This window comes from Mobula hypostoma, chromosome 9 (assembly GCF_963921235.1).
Source record: "Mobula hypostoma chromosome 9, sMobHyp1.1, whole genome shotgun sequence".
Lineage (NCBI taxonomy): Eukaryota > Metazoa > Chordata > Chondrichthyes > Myliobatiformes > Myliobatidae > Mobula > Mobula hypostoma.
In genome coordinates, this window is record NC_086105.1 from 129,327,798 (window position 1) to 129,343,603 (window position 15,806).

Genomic DNA, 15,806 nt, shown 5'->3' on the forward strand with positions numbered 1-15,806 from the left:
AGCAGGTAATCTATAGAAGTGGTGTCATTACAGAATGAAAAATGGTGAGTACAATTGGGATAGCTCTCATACTCTTGGTACTATAGGACCTTTTGCATTGTTTTGATAAAGCAAAAAGGGCATCAGGTTAATACAAAGTTGGCTCTGAACAAAATAGCATTCTTTAACATTACAGTGATACTTATGCCAAGATATTTGTGTTATAGTTTCTGGAGTGGGCTTGAACTTGCAGCCAGTGACTCCCAGTTTTATTTTGTTCTTTTGAGCAAGGAGGTTCTGAGCAGGGCATGTATCAAACTAAAGGGAGGCAATTGAGTGTGATTTCTGAAATGTATGAATGTGAAAGATATATGATGATTGAGAATGTGTAATGCTACTAAATCTTGAAGGTCATAAATAATACCATTAAATTAATCAGGGCCAACATGTAATTTCCAATAGAAGATCCTTCTTATTGGTTCTCAGGTTACCTTGGATTGCTTTTCTTTCATAACAATGGGCAGTCTTAATTATATAAAAGCAATATTAACCTGTATTGCAGGATTTGTCCAGATTCTTTGTAAAAGGGCTTTTAAGTTACATAATTCCTGTAGAATGGAACTTTGTTCTTTGTGATAGAAGTGTAGTACTAGAATTAATTTTGTTGAATATTGGTAAGAATTAATGGAAAACTGGAAAGATTGAAATATATAGATCTTGAAGGTTGAAATTCACTGTGAAAAGATCATTAAAAGTTTATAATTATGTTTTATATATAGATGCATTAAATAAAAGCAAGCACATGGTTGTTAAATTTGTACAGTACATCAGTTAGACCCTAGTTAGAGGATATCTCATCGGAATGACAGTACAACCCTTAACAAAAACAGTCAAATTAGAAATGGGGTATGCTAGTCTGAAGAAAAATTGAATAAAATGAGTGCATTTAACAAGGTTGAGATTTAATGGAAGTTTTCTTTGTAATTGAAAATTTTGATCCATGCATAATTTTGCCAATTAACTGTAACATTAGTAACAAGTTTTATCATCTCAAGGACATGAAAACAGGTAGAAGAAACGTTCATTTCTTGCAGCATTTAAATTGAGAACAAAGCAAGCGCTTCTGTTTAGGTGAAGTAGGAAAAGAAGATGGCACATAATTTGAGATTTAATTAGACAAAATATTTTAACAAGATCTATAGATGTTAATCCATTTAAGGTATATGTAAAATCCTATGTATGAATGTCCCTGCTGTCAGTATCTTTTCATTTTAAATTATACAACTGCAGAGATTGGAAAACATAGTCATTGGCAAAAGAATTAAATACTTTAAAAAAAACTCTAAAGAAGTTCAAGGTGTAACTCGTATCCATAGAAGCAGAATGGAATGGGGAGGAATAATATCCCATAGTGTCATCTATGGGCCAGGTCTGAAACTACAGAAAGACCTAAAATTGTTTAAGTGGTCCTCCAACAGGAAAACATTTAAACTGTGATAAGGGAATTAACATTAAAATTCTTATAGGTCTTTTGTTTGGAATGATTACAGGGCAGATGGATATTCATAAAGTATGGATAAATGTGTATTTTGCACTTCACAGAAAATGATTAAAAGGAATAAATGACCATCTGATTATAAAAGATGTACACAACTTCGATTAAAAAGAAATTGAATGCATATTTGTGAAGAGACAAATTATGTGCTTTTAAAATTCATTTTATGAGACCTGAGAGATATTGGTAAGGCTAGCCTTTATTACTCATTGTAATTGTTGCTGATTTGAGTGTCTTGCTGGGTCACTTCAGAGTCCTTTCATTGTTGTAGCTGTGAAGTCACAGAAAAACCCAGCTGGGTAAGGATGGCAGATTTCCTTTCCTGATATGTTTGAGTGAATCTGATGCATTTTTTGTTTTGTGGACATAATTGTTAATGATTTTTAAACCAATTTATTATTGGAATTCAAATTCCAGAGCTTCCATGGTGGGATTTGAAATTGGAACTTTGGTTGTTAGCCCAGGTCCCTGGATTGCTGGTCTGCTAATTTGACCGTTGCAATATCACTGTGACCTAAAGGGAAATTGGAATAGAATAGCTGAAGAACTAGAACCACGCTAGATGTGATGATTCAAGTGGTCTTGTCCTGTGCTGTAGTTGTTTTTGTAATAAGCAAACAATATCTCACCTTTTGCCTTTAACAGAGAACCTGACCAAATTGTCAAGTGACATTCTTTGCCATATTTCTCAGTTGTTCTTGCTGATTAACTGATTATTATGTTTAAATTTTTTTTTAACCAAAGGGATGGAATTTCAGATAATAATGTTGGATAAATAACTTTATGAGCAGCATTTAAATAGAAACACGAGAAACGGCAGATGCTGGTAATCTGGAGCAACATGCAAAATGCTGTAGGAGCTCAGAGGATCAGGCAGCAATTGTAGAGGGAAAGGGACAGTTGACATTCTGGGTCAAGACCCTTCATTAGGACTGGTTCCAGGTCATGAACCAAAACATGAACTGTACCTTTCCACCTATAGATGCTCCCTGACATTCTGAGTTCCTTCCAGCATTTGAGGTGATATGCATGTTTTAGTCTGGGATTGATATTGGTAGATCTTCAGAGCCGCCCAAATCTTTTCCTGATTGTGATGGTGTCTAGTTCAGGAAAATAATGGAATATTAAAGAGCTGGAAAAAGTTATTGTGAAGAAATTGTCTGTGATAGTTTTTTTTGTGGATGCAACTCAACAGCAAACATTCTAAGTTTCATAATAATCTTTGCTTTCCATTGCAGTGCATCTGTAGATCCAGTCAGGGGTCTGATATTCCTGCACAATACCATTCTAAATTTGAAAGGATCATTGAATTCCTACACACTAAAAGAAACTACTTACATGGAGTAGAACCAAACCATCTTTTTCACAACTGTTAGCATCCTGACATATTTGATTATAGTTCACATATCCCTTACTTAAATTGGTATTTACAGATGCATCAAAAATTATTTCCAAGATTTCTGCTATGTTTTAACCTGATGCAAGCTATGGGCATTTATTAACCTGCCGTTGCTTTTTGGGACAATCTTTAACGACATTAGAGAGAATATGGATTGGATAAAAATATTCACAGTTAGAAATTATTTTACAGTCATTGTATTTTTTGTAGTTGCCAATTTGTGATTTAATCTTAATGACTTTCTGTTACCTTTTCCAAGTACCACATACTGAGGCTTGGTGACATTGCACATTGCATCATCCTGTGACACAGAAAAAATAATTCCTGCAGTTTGTATAAAAGCAGTGTCTCTTAATGTCAATTGTTTAGCAGGAGTACTGCTGATTGAATGCCAAGCATCTCCACATAGGAAATGCAATTGAGGGAGAGCTGCCCTGCATTGTTCAAGATTCACTGATGGTTAACTTTTGTGAGGTCTTCAGAATTGTCAGCTGGATATGTTATTCAACAGAGGAATTCAAGGATGTAATGGGAAAGATAATCTGTAGGCTGTCTTGATAATGCCCTATTGAAGTAAGGTAAATACACAAGGAACTGAGCATTTGTTCATTTGAACTTTTTTCAAGAGAGGAAGATGGAAAGGACAATGGCACGTACTGTACCTTAACTATTTTGTGGTAGGAACTGTTATGAGGGGCAGTTACTTTATATTTTTTTAAATAACTAGGGTGCCCCTGGAAGGATCATGGAATAATTCTGTGCACCTTTTAGTAAACTGCAGGCTGCTGTGGCTTTCAAGTAGCAGATCAGTTACCTGTAAGACTCAGTACAGGTTATCAAGAATTTTGATATTTATTGAAAACAGGGAATGAGAAATTTTTGGGATATTCTATGCAGAGATGTGTTTTGAGTGAAGTGCTTACAATGATTATTTGTTCAAAGTTCTGTTGTACATATGGGCAAACTTCTAAATATCAGGATCTGATGTTAATTATGTTACTATATCATAATGTCTGCACTACAAGATATCTGGTTAGAATTGCGATTAAAAATACTAATTTTTAGAGAATAATTGATTTGTCTGATGCTTATTTCTACAGTTGAGGAAACCACCATTTGTGTTCAGGTAGAGAGTTGTGTGGAGCAGCCAGCTCTCTCAGTATCCGGAGATCTGGCCAGTTTCTCTGTGTTAATTGACTCTGGAGAAAGCAGGTGTCTGCCGCCTGGCACTCTGCAGATTGCAAGACAAAGAGAGAACGTAGCAGATCAGCACCGGTCAAAGCAACTTGAAGGCAGTGTTAATACTGGAGTATCTGATTATGCCAGCGTACTTCATTTGGGAAACCCTGCAGACATCCTAGCAATTATTGAAGAAAAGGTAAATAAATATTTATACTCCATCATAACATTTTATTATCCTTTTGAGTCTCCTCCCTTTTCCATATATCACTCTGAAGGATAGCTAGGTGTTTGGCTTCCAAATTACTGCTTTGTTGTATGTGAAACGGCTGGTGCTCATATGTGTGATCTGAGGGAAATTGTGAATGTCAGGTCAGTATCTGACATTGAAGAGTACAGCAAAACTGCCTGACCTTTTAAGAATCATAACCACTTGTAGAACATGCTTCTGTTGACTTGCTTTAGGAATTTCCAAATTATGTAGGCCATTTGAGGGACCAGTAGGAAAATGAGAATTGATACATGAAATAAGGACGATTTTTGAGCAGCTTAAAGGTCATCTTCTGTTGCTTTTTTTAGGTTGAGGAAACACCAGAGCTGATTGACCTTCCTCCTGATGTTGGAGAGCGGATAGCGGCTGCTGAGGGAAATCCTGCCTCCCTCTTTCAGGCAGAACAGATGATAAAGGAGGAAACTGAAGAAATCCAGCCACAGACTCACAAATCAGAGCGCCGATCCAGTGAAGAGACGCAAATTTTGGCTGGATTGGACTCTGCTGACAATTTAGTTATCAAAGGAATTAAGCAGGAATTACCAGAGCAAGTCGAGCAAGAGCAAGATCAGGAGGAAGAATCCAATTCAGGACACTTGCAACAAATGGGAAATGCAGGAAAAATGACAACTTTTCGAGGCCTGAAATCCGAGGTGAGATGGCATAGAAAGTTTATGACAAATTATATGCCTTCATATTTTAATAAATAAGTACGTTAAAATAATTGTATTGGAATGATACCCAAGGGAAATTGATTATTTAAGATGCACACTGTAGATATTTTGAAATGCTGAAAAATGATTGATAATATTTATGAATAATTAAAAATACTGCCTGCCCGTTTAATTCTCTTTAAACATACTGAATCAGTGAGAATAGTAAATTTACCTTCAGATGTTGAGAAATCCCGACAAATATATCATAGCAGTGGTTGGTGGCCAGCTGTTTCGGTGATGTTACTTGTTAATTGTTTAGCTCTTAGGCTTTAGTCCAGTAACATGAAATTGCTAAGGGTGCTCAGTGTGTCAGGGAGAACCTGTGGAGAGAAAAAGTAGTGTTAACATTTCAACTCAGTAACTGTAATCTGAATCATTACTAGAATTGTCACTTTTTATTTCAGATCCTAGCAGCTGCAGTATTTTTTCTTCTTTAATGATCTAGGAATAATTTAGTTCAAAAATGAAGTAATTTGTAACTTGGAGGTGATATGATTGTGCCACACTCTCATCTCCATGCGAGAGGTCATGAGGCTTGGAGGAGCAGTCAAGGTCCTCCAGTGTTAAGAGAATACTGACTAGAGAGTGGGGCATCAGTCAACCTGGTCCAGGATGGTGTTGAGCTGCAAAAAATCTAGCTAGGCCATAGCTTAAATTTGAAATATATATTCTGAAAATCAGAATTTTCATTTTGTTTCCATCGTGATAGGTACTTGGAATGGAACATGCTTTGCCGAGGAGTACCATGCGAAGTAAAAGCACATCTGAGGAAACATCACATCCCTTGCCACGGAGCACTGCACGAAGCAAAAGTACCTCTGAGGAAATTGGACACATGTCACCCAGGAGCATAACACAGTGCAAAAGTACTTCTAATGAAGTGGGACAATCTGAAATTGTAGGTCAGTGGAATAGGAAGTGAATGGGTCTCATTTGTGATAAAATATGGTTAATGAAACACCAACATAATCTAGGACACAATCATTTTCCTCACAATAACATATAATGATTTTTGATAAAATTATTTAAGTTTTATTGTTTCTCTCCCCTTTGTGAATATCTGTCAACCTTTAGCATTTTGTGTGCACTAACTTTGAATCCTACCTCCTATAGAGGTAACCTTTGCCAGACCTCATCACTCTTACCTTATCCAACTCTTGATATCATGCTATATTTGGAATGTTGAACATAAAACACAATGGCACAGTATTGACCCTTGAACCTACGATGTTGTGCCGACCTTATAAAGTTCTCTAAGCTCAATCTAACCCTTCCCTCCTCCAGAGCCCTCCATTTTGCTATCATCCAAGTGCTTATCTAAGAGTTTCTTAAGTGTCCCTAATGTATCTGCCTTTACTACCACCTCGGGCAGGGTGTTCCACGAACCCTTCACTCTCTAGAAAGCTTAACTCTGATATTCTCTCATAGTTTCCTCCAATTACTTTAAAATGATGTGCCCTCACATTAGCAATATTGTCTGAATAGACAATACTCATTCTTGACATTTGCCTCTTCTCAACCCAGCCATTTTAATTAAAGACAGTTGTCAATGATTATTCAACTGACTTTTTAAATTTCTGGCATAAAGCATTTTTCCCTCCAGTCACTGTTCAGCAGTACTGCCTGATAACATTGGTGAATTATCAGGCTGACACACATGAACCTACAAATGGAAACTAATACCCTCTATTTGTGAAGTACTGAGTATTATGCATTAATTTGAAATGTTTCTTACAGCCTTGAGGTAAAGAATATTCGAGTGGCGATTATATTTTCTGCTAATACTAATTTTATGTGTTATGTTATTAACTGTTCAGTCATAATATTGACATTAATGTCAGATTGCATTTTGCTTTCAACCTTTAGAAGCCACAAAGGACGAGTCTGGATTAGTTTTAAAGGGCCAAATCAAGGTACTGACCACCCAATATTGTTTCTGTTTGCTGTGATTGTGGATGTTAATACATCAGTAACTTGTTTAGTTGTCATTCGCTTAGGTTCATACTTATTCTGTAGAGAGAATATCTTCATTAAATAATCATAATCTTATAAAATCAATAATCTTATAAAATTGCCAAACATAAATGTTATTTTCTTCATTGTGTTTTTATTTTGGTGCTCTGCTGGCAAAATATACAACCGTATTTCAAAAAATATTGTGGTTTGGATATATTTTTGAAAAATTAACATCAAATGGTAAGGGAAACAACCATTTTAAAGGGAAAAAAAATAAGAGAAAAATGTGTGAATTATCTTTAAAAAAGATCATTGTCAACCTTGATATAATATTTAACCTAGAAGCTTTAACCCATGTCAAAGCTAAAAAGCCTATTTGAGGTTCAATAACATTCTTCAATTCTGGCTCTATAGCAACTGATTTGCTGCTGGTGCTAGAATTCACAGTATAAGGCCGATGCTAGTTTGGCTTTCCAAAATGCATCACAATTTATCTGTTGAAATCTATTTGATATTCCTCAGCTCCCTTCCCTAAGTGATCAAGATCCCCTTGTAATCTATGATAACCTTCTTCACTTTCAACAGTGTCTCCTAATTTTGTGTTCTTGCAAGCCTTCTGATCAAGCCTTCGGCATTTGCATTTGAATTAGATATATAAATAATGAATAACAAGGTTAACAACACTGACCTCTTTGGTACATCACTTGCCAGCAGTCTCCATTCAGACAAAAAACCTTTGACCTTCTGCTTCCTATCTTCCAGTCAATTTTGAATCTACCAAACTAGCACTTACTGAATTCTATGAGGCATAACCTTCCAGACCAGAGACACAGAGTATTTAACTCTATGTATGTTATAGCACCCAGTTTTGTGCATAACTCAAAAAAGCAGAATTTCCTTTTAATGGCAAGAGAATTAATAGTTTTAATGTTCAAGGAATATGGGACATAAATTATTGAAATCTAACAAGCAGGTGTTGCAAGGAATTAGGACAAGCAAAGCATGCAGGCCTGTATTAGAGGATTTGAATTCTGGAGGGCAAGAGGTTTTACAAGAATTACGTAATACTTTAGTGAGTTCATAGCTGGAGTCCTGTATATAGTTTTGATCTTCTTACCTAAGAAACAGCTTATTTGCCATTCATGGGGTGCAGTAAAGATAGAGGTTTACTATATAGGAAGAGATTGTTATTGGATAGGCCTGTATATATTTGAGCTTGGAAAAAGATAAATAAAAATAGTTTTCATTGTATATTACAAAATTCTTGTAGAGCTTGTCAGGCTGGATGAAGGATAATTGTTTCCCCAGCTAAAAAAAAATCCTGGAGGGCTGTTGAGGCTCAGACATTGAAAAGAGATCAAGAGGTTTCTGGATATTCTGGTTTCTGTGGGAATAAAAGGATCCTATTCTGGTTGGCTGCTGGTTACCAGTGGTGTTCCACAGGGGTCCGTGTTGGGGCCGCTTCTTTTTACATTGTACATCAACGATTTGGATTATGGAATAGATGGCTTTGTGGCTAAGTTTGCTGACAATACAAAGGTAGGTGGAGGGGCTGGTAGTGCTGAAGAAACGGAGAGTCTGCAGAGAGACTTGGATAAATTGGAAGAATGGGCAAAGAAGTGGCAAATGAAGTACAATGTTGGAAAGTGTATGGTTATGCACTTTGGCAGAAGTAATAAAGGGGCAGACTATTATTTAAATGGGGAAAGAATTCAAAGTTCTGAGATGCAACGGGCCTTGGGAGTCCTCGTACAGGATACCCTTAAGGTTAATCTCCAGGTTGAGTCGGTAGTGAAGAAGGCGAATGCAATGTTGGCATTCATTTCTAGAGGAATAGAGTATAGGAGCAGGGATGTGATATTGAGGCTCTATAAGGCGCTGGTGAGACCTCACTTGGAGTACTGTGGGCAGTTTTGGTCTACTTATTTAAGAAAGGATGTGCTGACATTGGAGAGGGTACAGAGAAGGTTCACTAGAATGATTCCGGGAGTGAGAGGGTTAACATATGAGGAACGTTTGTCCGCTCTTGGACTGTATTCCTTGGAGTTTCGAAGAATGAGGGGAGACCTTATAGAAACATTTCGAATGTTGAAAGGCATGGACAGAGTGGATGTGGCAAAGTTGTTTCCCATGATGGGGGAGTCTAGTACGAGAGGTCGTGACTTAAGGATTGAAGGGCGCCCATTCAGAACAGAAATGCGAAGAAATTTTTTTAGCCAGAGGATGGTGAATCTATGGAATTTGTTGCCACGGGCAGCAGTGGAGGCCAAGTCATTGGGTGTATTTAAGGCAGAGATTGATAGGTATATGAGTAGCCAGGGCATCAAAGGTTATGGTAAGAAGGTGGGGGAGTGGGACTAAATGGGAGAATGGATCAGCTCATGATAAACTGGCGGAGCAGACTCGATGGGCCGAATGGCCGACTTCTGCTCCTTTGTCTTATGGTCTTATATTAGGTGAAGTAAGGGATATGAGAATGGTGGAGGAAAATGGCACTGATGTAGAACCTCAGCCATGATCTCATTAAATGCAAAGTACATTTGAAGATCAGTGTGGTCCATTTCATTAAAAACCATTTCCCATTTTTCACTTGTACTTGTGCTCTACGGTGTGTTGCTTGCATGGTATATAATGGTGGTCTCAGACAGGTAAAGGAAGCCCCAAGTTATTTCCTTTCAGCACTCTAGTGATGTGGAGGTAGAAGTCACAGTAGAAGATAGTCTGCACAACCCAAACTGATCAAAGAGCCCTTCCGTCTGGTAATGCCAAAACCAGTTGCCAAGATATCCTCTTTCTATTTGTACATGGTTCAAGAGTAATATAAGTAGAATCCTAGAAACATGTTTATTTGTTTTGTTCATCAGTGCTCTATGTAAGTTGGTCTTTCTCGTGTCCAACTAAAAATCCATCTATTTGCACCACAGATTATCATTGGACTGTTTGCCATTGTAATAATCTACAATCTATGGAAAGTGATGGGAATGAGAAGTTTCTATGATTTACTCTTAAGTAATATGTTGCAATAGTGTTAAGTATTGAGTTAACAATCGTTAACTGATTGACAAGAATGTGTCCTTGTGCTCTACAGCTGCAGGATATGCTTATTCCCAAAGAGGAAGATGGAGCTAGTGAAGCTGCCAGTGTGGATGAGACCAGGGAGGAGGAACCAAATGAGGTTTATATGTCAGAAACAGATAATGAACCACCTGTCAGTGAGAGTGACGATGGATTCAGCATTCACAATGCCCATCTGCAATCATCAGTTCTTGCTGATTCAATACCAAGCAGCCCAGCTTCCTCACAGTTGTAAGTTTACAGACTTTTTTTTCCAATCCTTGAGAAATGTAAGATATTTATGCACGTAACATCATATTAATATTTGGTTTATCACTGCGCAATAGAACTTTGGATATCATTCTAAGTTGCTTCTATTTTTGAAATGATTTTTATCTGTTGGAAAGTATGTTGAGTTTACTTATTACTTTGAATGTATGAACTTACTATTTGGGGATTTGAATTGTTGCATATTAAGCAAAAGCATTTACCACCACTTAGTGATAAATTCCACAATTTTTCCTAATGTTGCTATCAGGCTAACCATTTCCTGTTTTCCCTTTAAATAGTGGAGATGCATTATTACCTTGCAATCTATGAAGAAACAGTTTAGAATCAATAACGTGCAACTTCTGCCTCCAGAGCCACCTCCTTCAAGCTCCAGGATGCAGATCATTCATCTGTCGATTAATTGCCTTTTGATCGCCTTAATTTTTTCCAATACAGGCTATTTTGTGTCAATTTCTTTGAGACTCTCAGTACAGTTCTCCATTATTTCTAGAGTTTTCTGTGCTGTAGGCTAATATAAAAAATAATGTGTTATTTGCATTATTACTGTCTAATTTTGTTTACCTTGCCCACCATCTCTAGTTCAGTTTGCAGTGAAGACCAGGAAGCCATTCAAGCTCAGAAAATTTGGAAGAAGGCTATTATGCTAGTATGGAGAGCAGCTGCTAATCACAGGTTGGTGTCATTCTGCAATGCTATCACTGTTTGAAAGGAACATTTAACAAGTAACATCTAAATTGCAACTGGAAATTGTTCATGATTGAGGTTAACAACAGTATGATTGTGCACTTATGTGGTGTCTTTAATGGAGGAAATGGCAATAATTCAGTAGTATATTTTCATAATTAGCCAGTACCGATAATGGAGACAGCACAGTGCATTAATGGGTGATATTCTGAGCATAGTGGAGAAAATCATCACCACGTTGCGTGAACTCTGAAGGATTCCTATAAACAGATTTGTCCTGCTTTCTGTAACGGTGACAAACTTGAGAAAGTGCCAGTTTTGCTGCTTTACCAGAGCAGCTTGGCTGGACCCCAAGTATTTTTCTGGAACACTTCTTCATCTTTGCAGCTGGGCTATTGCTGGGGTAGATTGACTTCTTGTATGCTGTCCACTCAGCCTTTAATTGAGAACATATAAAGTGATCTTAATTGACTGAAGGTTGGGCTCAATAAAAGATGGTAGTAAATCCTTCAATCACAGTATATCGGGCTCTGCTGTCAATAAAGTGATGGTGTTAAAGTTGCATGCTACTCCCAATATTTGTTAAAGATCAACTTTATTTGTGCATTGAAACATACAGTGAAGTGCATTGTTTTATGTCAAATCAGCAAGGATTATGCAAGGTAGTCCACAAGTATGACCACACTTTTGGGGCAAAGATAGCATGCCCATGACTCACTAACCCTAACTATGAGCCTTTGGAATGTGGGGGGAAACCAGAGCACCCAGAGGAAACTCACTTCATCATGGAGAGAAAGTACAAACTCCTTACAGACAGCAGCAGGAGTTGAACCCCAATCTTATAGCTAGCGCTGCAAAGCATTGCACTAACTGCTACACCACTGTGGACAAATGTTCAATCGGCCATCACTCTATCTGATTTAATTTGATGTGATGGCTAGCGGGCCTTTCTGGTTGTGAGATTGTTTGACTTGGATTTTCAAAGTTCGAAGCATATATGCATTATACAGCCCTGAGATTCGTCTTTTCATACACAGCCACAAAGCAAAAAAACACCATGGAGCCCGTTCAAAGAAAATAATAAATACCCAATATGTAAAAAAAAAAGAACAAATTGTGCAAATGGCAAAAAAAAACAAGCAAAGAACAGAATATTAAAGATCAAACCACAGAGTCATTTAGGCAGTCTAGGAGTGTTCGGTTTAATTCAGTTCATTTCAGTTTACCACTGTCATTCATTGAGTGCAGGCCGCAGAGCCAGTCTACCCCAATCAAAATTGCACAAAATAGCAATAAAACAATGGAGAAACCAGAAACACATATAACATGAACTGCAGTGTCCAATCTACAAACAGTGTTGATAAAACCTAGCCCATGACCCAAGCTTGGCAGCATTGAGCAAAGGGGGGGGGTGGGGGGGAGAGAGAGAGAGAGAGAGACCGGTCAGATGTAGGCAGACTGCACTGAACACCCACTTGCCTTCTGCTCTTGTCCTCATTGATTTCAATCTGGGTCAACGATTTAGTCGGTGAGATTGGTGAGAAATGGAGTCGATCATAGGCTCGCACACTGCCGCCAGGTTTCTTGGCCTCCATGCTGCAACTGCTATAAACCTCACTGAACTCTCTCAGAGACCTCAAGGCACCAGATTGCTCAATCAGCCCGAAAATGTACCATCAAAATGTAAATTACAGGTACCAATAATAGCAGAATCGTATTAGAAGAAAGAAGTAAAAAAAGTAGTTTCGTGAGCGGTCTGAAGGAAGTCACCTGTGGTTGTGTTGTTTGCTGCCGCCATCGTCTTCAAGTTTTTTCTTCAGTCATTGAGCCATCAGTATTTGTGAGAGGATATACTGAGTCATAATGTTACAACTTGTGGAATACAATCTGCTATTCTTACTACTAACCAGTTTTTGAGTTGCTGGATTTGTTTGAACTTCTTACATTTATTGTGATAGATGGTGTCCTTTTCCACCATGAGGACATTACTGGCCATTCTTTCCCAAAGTGGCATAATTTTGGATTACAGTGATGCTAATACACTTATAGTTGACTGCTGATCACAGAATCATGTTGATGTTTTACAACCTTTACCACTACTGTTTCAAAATTTGCTCTTCCTTTTTCAGATATGCCAATGTATTCCTTCAGCCAGTAACAGATGATATTGCCCCAGGATATCACAGCATTGTACACAGGTCAGCTTTTTGAACAAGCAAAGCAAATTCATGATGATTCTGCAGGTTTTCATAAACAGAATTTTGCCCATTAGGGCAAAATTTGATGGACTTGACCAAATTGACTTACTCAATACTTTTGTGGGGGATTAATGTTAATGATGCTGCAGGAGTAACTGTGATTCTAGGTGCTTTTTTGCAAAAATAGTTGGTTTCTACTGAATTATTTATGTCTACTGATGATTGAACCTTTATAATGAAAATTTGTAGTTTTAATAATCATCTTCCTTTTCAAAGATCTACTCAAAACTATACTTACCTGTGAAAGGAATCCACATGACAGTGTTAAAACTAAAATGTAGATTGTGATTAAAATATCTTGCTAAAATTATTCTAGCATGAACTTACATTGCAGAAAATTATTTAAATTGTATAAGCCATTTCACTGTAAAATAATAATCAACATTTTTATGAAAGATTTATGAAACATTTTTATGGTTTTGTTATTAGTATTAATTTATTTTTTAAAAATCTTAAACTTCGATCAATTTGGCTCTACTACAAAGGCATCAGAAAAATAGGTGTACAAGTATGGGTTATCTGTAAAATTTATTTTTATACAGTTTTAATTATGCCAATATTAGGTATCATAATTTTAAGGACAATAAAATATTTAAAAGTGATCCAGTAATTTTGAGTTTTGAGATGTATGTTGAATTGCAGAACATTACATTGTGTACTTTGCACTCTTAGTTATTGTGCACTGGGAAATGCTAAATGAAAGCTTAGATCTTCAAATAAGTGAGCAAGTGATCTGATCAAGTAAAGTTGAAAAATTTAATCTGAATTCAACAATGTGATGAATCAGTAAAAATATTATTATTACTTTGTGAAGATGCAGCTTGTTGTGAATTTGCTGCTAAAGGAATAATGAGTGCTGCACACAGACTTTTTTCAGTTTAAGCCTTTGAGTCTGAAAATCATTAACATGGTCAGCAATCATTGAGACAAAGGCAGTTATTCTATCTTTTAATGTAAATACCTCATCAGTTATGAATGTCAGTTTGGAGATAGTTAATATAGAAAATTATTCTTTGAAGATTAGCTTGTTTGAGCAAAAATGGCCCCAATCTTGATCTGACAGATCCCTTATGAAATTAGCCTTTCCAGTCTCTGTCCAGTTGTGTATATAAATTTATAGATGTAAGCTCCAATAATTCAATGGAAAGATTTACACTACATTTTCAAAATACTTAATCTGATTCTTAAAATCTAATGTGGGAGTTGGTATTTAAAACAAAATGCGATAAGTATTCCATCTGGTAGCATTAGCTTCCCACATCTCAAACCTAAAATTAAAATAATTCAAGGTTAAATATTTGGATTTGCTTCTTAACCCTATGTTAGTTGCTGTCAGGAATTAAAATACTGTGCACTGAGTTAACATGTGAGTCATGGACCATCACAATGCAATGGAAAAAAGAATCAATGCAGCAGAGATGTGGTTCCTCAGAAGAATGCTATGCATATCATATATGGACAGGATAACCAACGAAGAAGTTCTACAGAGAACGAAAACAAAATGTACATTACTTAAAAAAAAATCAGAAAACAGCAATCAAGATTCTTTAGACACATGCGAAGAGTGACATCAGAACATTTAGTTACAACTGGAAAGCTGGAAGGAAAAAAGAAGCAGAGGCAGACAGAGAATGAAAATGATAGATGGAATAACATCATGGTTAGAAATGGGAGGCAACAACTACAATTCGGAGGGTCAGGGACCGTGATGGATGGAAAGACATGATCGCCCACACCGAACGGCAAGGCAGCTGAATGAATGAATTAACATGAAGTGGTTTAGGATGGCGTGTATGTACAAGTATATTTTAGGTTGGGTGGATGCAGTTATTAAGGATGTAAGGGAAGGGAGATTTTAGGTAATAGTCATTCTTATAACACCATAAGATATAGGAGTGGAATTAGGCCGTTTGACCCAGTGAGACTACTCTGCCTTTCAGTCATGGCTGATTTACTTTCTCTTTCAACCTATTCTCCTGCCTTCTCCCCATAATCTTTACTATTCAAGAACCTCTCAACCTTCGCTTTAAATGTACCCAATGACTTGGCCTCCACAGCTGCCCACAGCAATAAATTCCACAGGTACACCATCCTCTGGCTAAAGAAATTCCTCCTTTTAAAGGGATGTTCTTCATTTCTGAGACCCTCTGGTCTAGACTTTCACAATTATAATTGGAAACATCTTCTCCACTACACCTTATCTAATCCTTTCAATATTTGTATCACGGTGACCAGGAATATTAAAGAGATAAGACCAAAGTGGAATTCCAGTAGATTAACTGATTGACCCTTTGCTTGACAGTGGTGCGTCGGGGTGAACTGAATATAAGGTGCCAATCTGTTAACAATCCAGTTTCGTGTATATCAAGATACAACTTAAAATGAATGTCTGTGGGAGCCACAGAAGATAAACTCTATACCCCCAGTGAAACATAATATAATTATTAGAAATCTCAACATTTTT

At 37.0% G+C, this 15,806-nt stretch overlaps 1 protein-coding gene across 5 annotated transcripts in view; it reads left to right on the plus strand.

Annotated features, from left to right (window-relative positions):
* brd8a (bromodomain containing 8a) overlaps positions 1-15,806 on the plus strand; it is a 57,136-nt gene that overhangs the window by 31,895 nt on the left and 9,435 nt on the right. For all 5 annotated transcript variants that reach the window (XM_063059120.1, XM_063059119.1, XM_063059121.1 and 2 more), the window contains 7 exons: positions 4,034-4,311; positions 4,692-5,036; positions 5,809-6,001; positions 6,966-7,012; positions 10,144-10,361; positions 10,980-11,072; positions 13,214-13,282. In XM_063059120.1, coding sequence (XP_062915190.1) covers positions 4,034-4,311; positions 4,692-5,036; positions 5,809-6,001; positions 6,966-7,012; positions 10,144-10,361; positions 10,980-11,072; positions 13,214-13,282 — 1,243 coding nt within the window. The remainder of the gene's footprint in view (positions 1-4,033; positions 4,312-4,691; positions 5,037-5,808; positions 6,002-6,965; positions 7,013-10,143; positions 10,362-10,979; positions 11,073-13,213; positions 13,283-15,806) is intronic.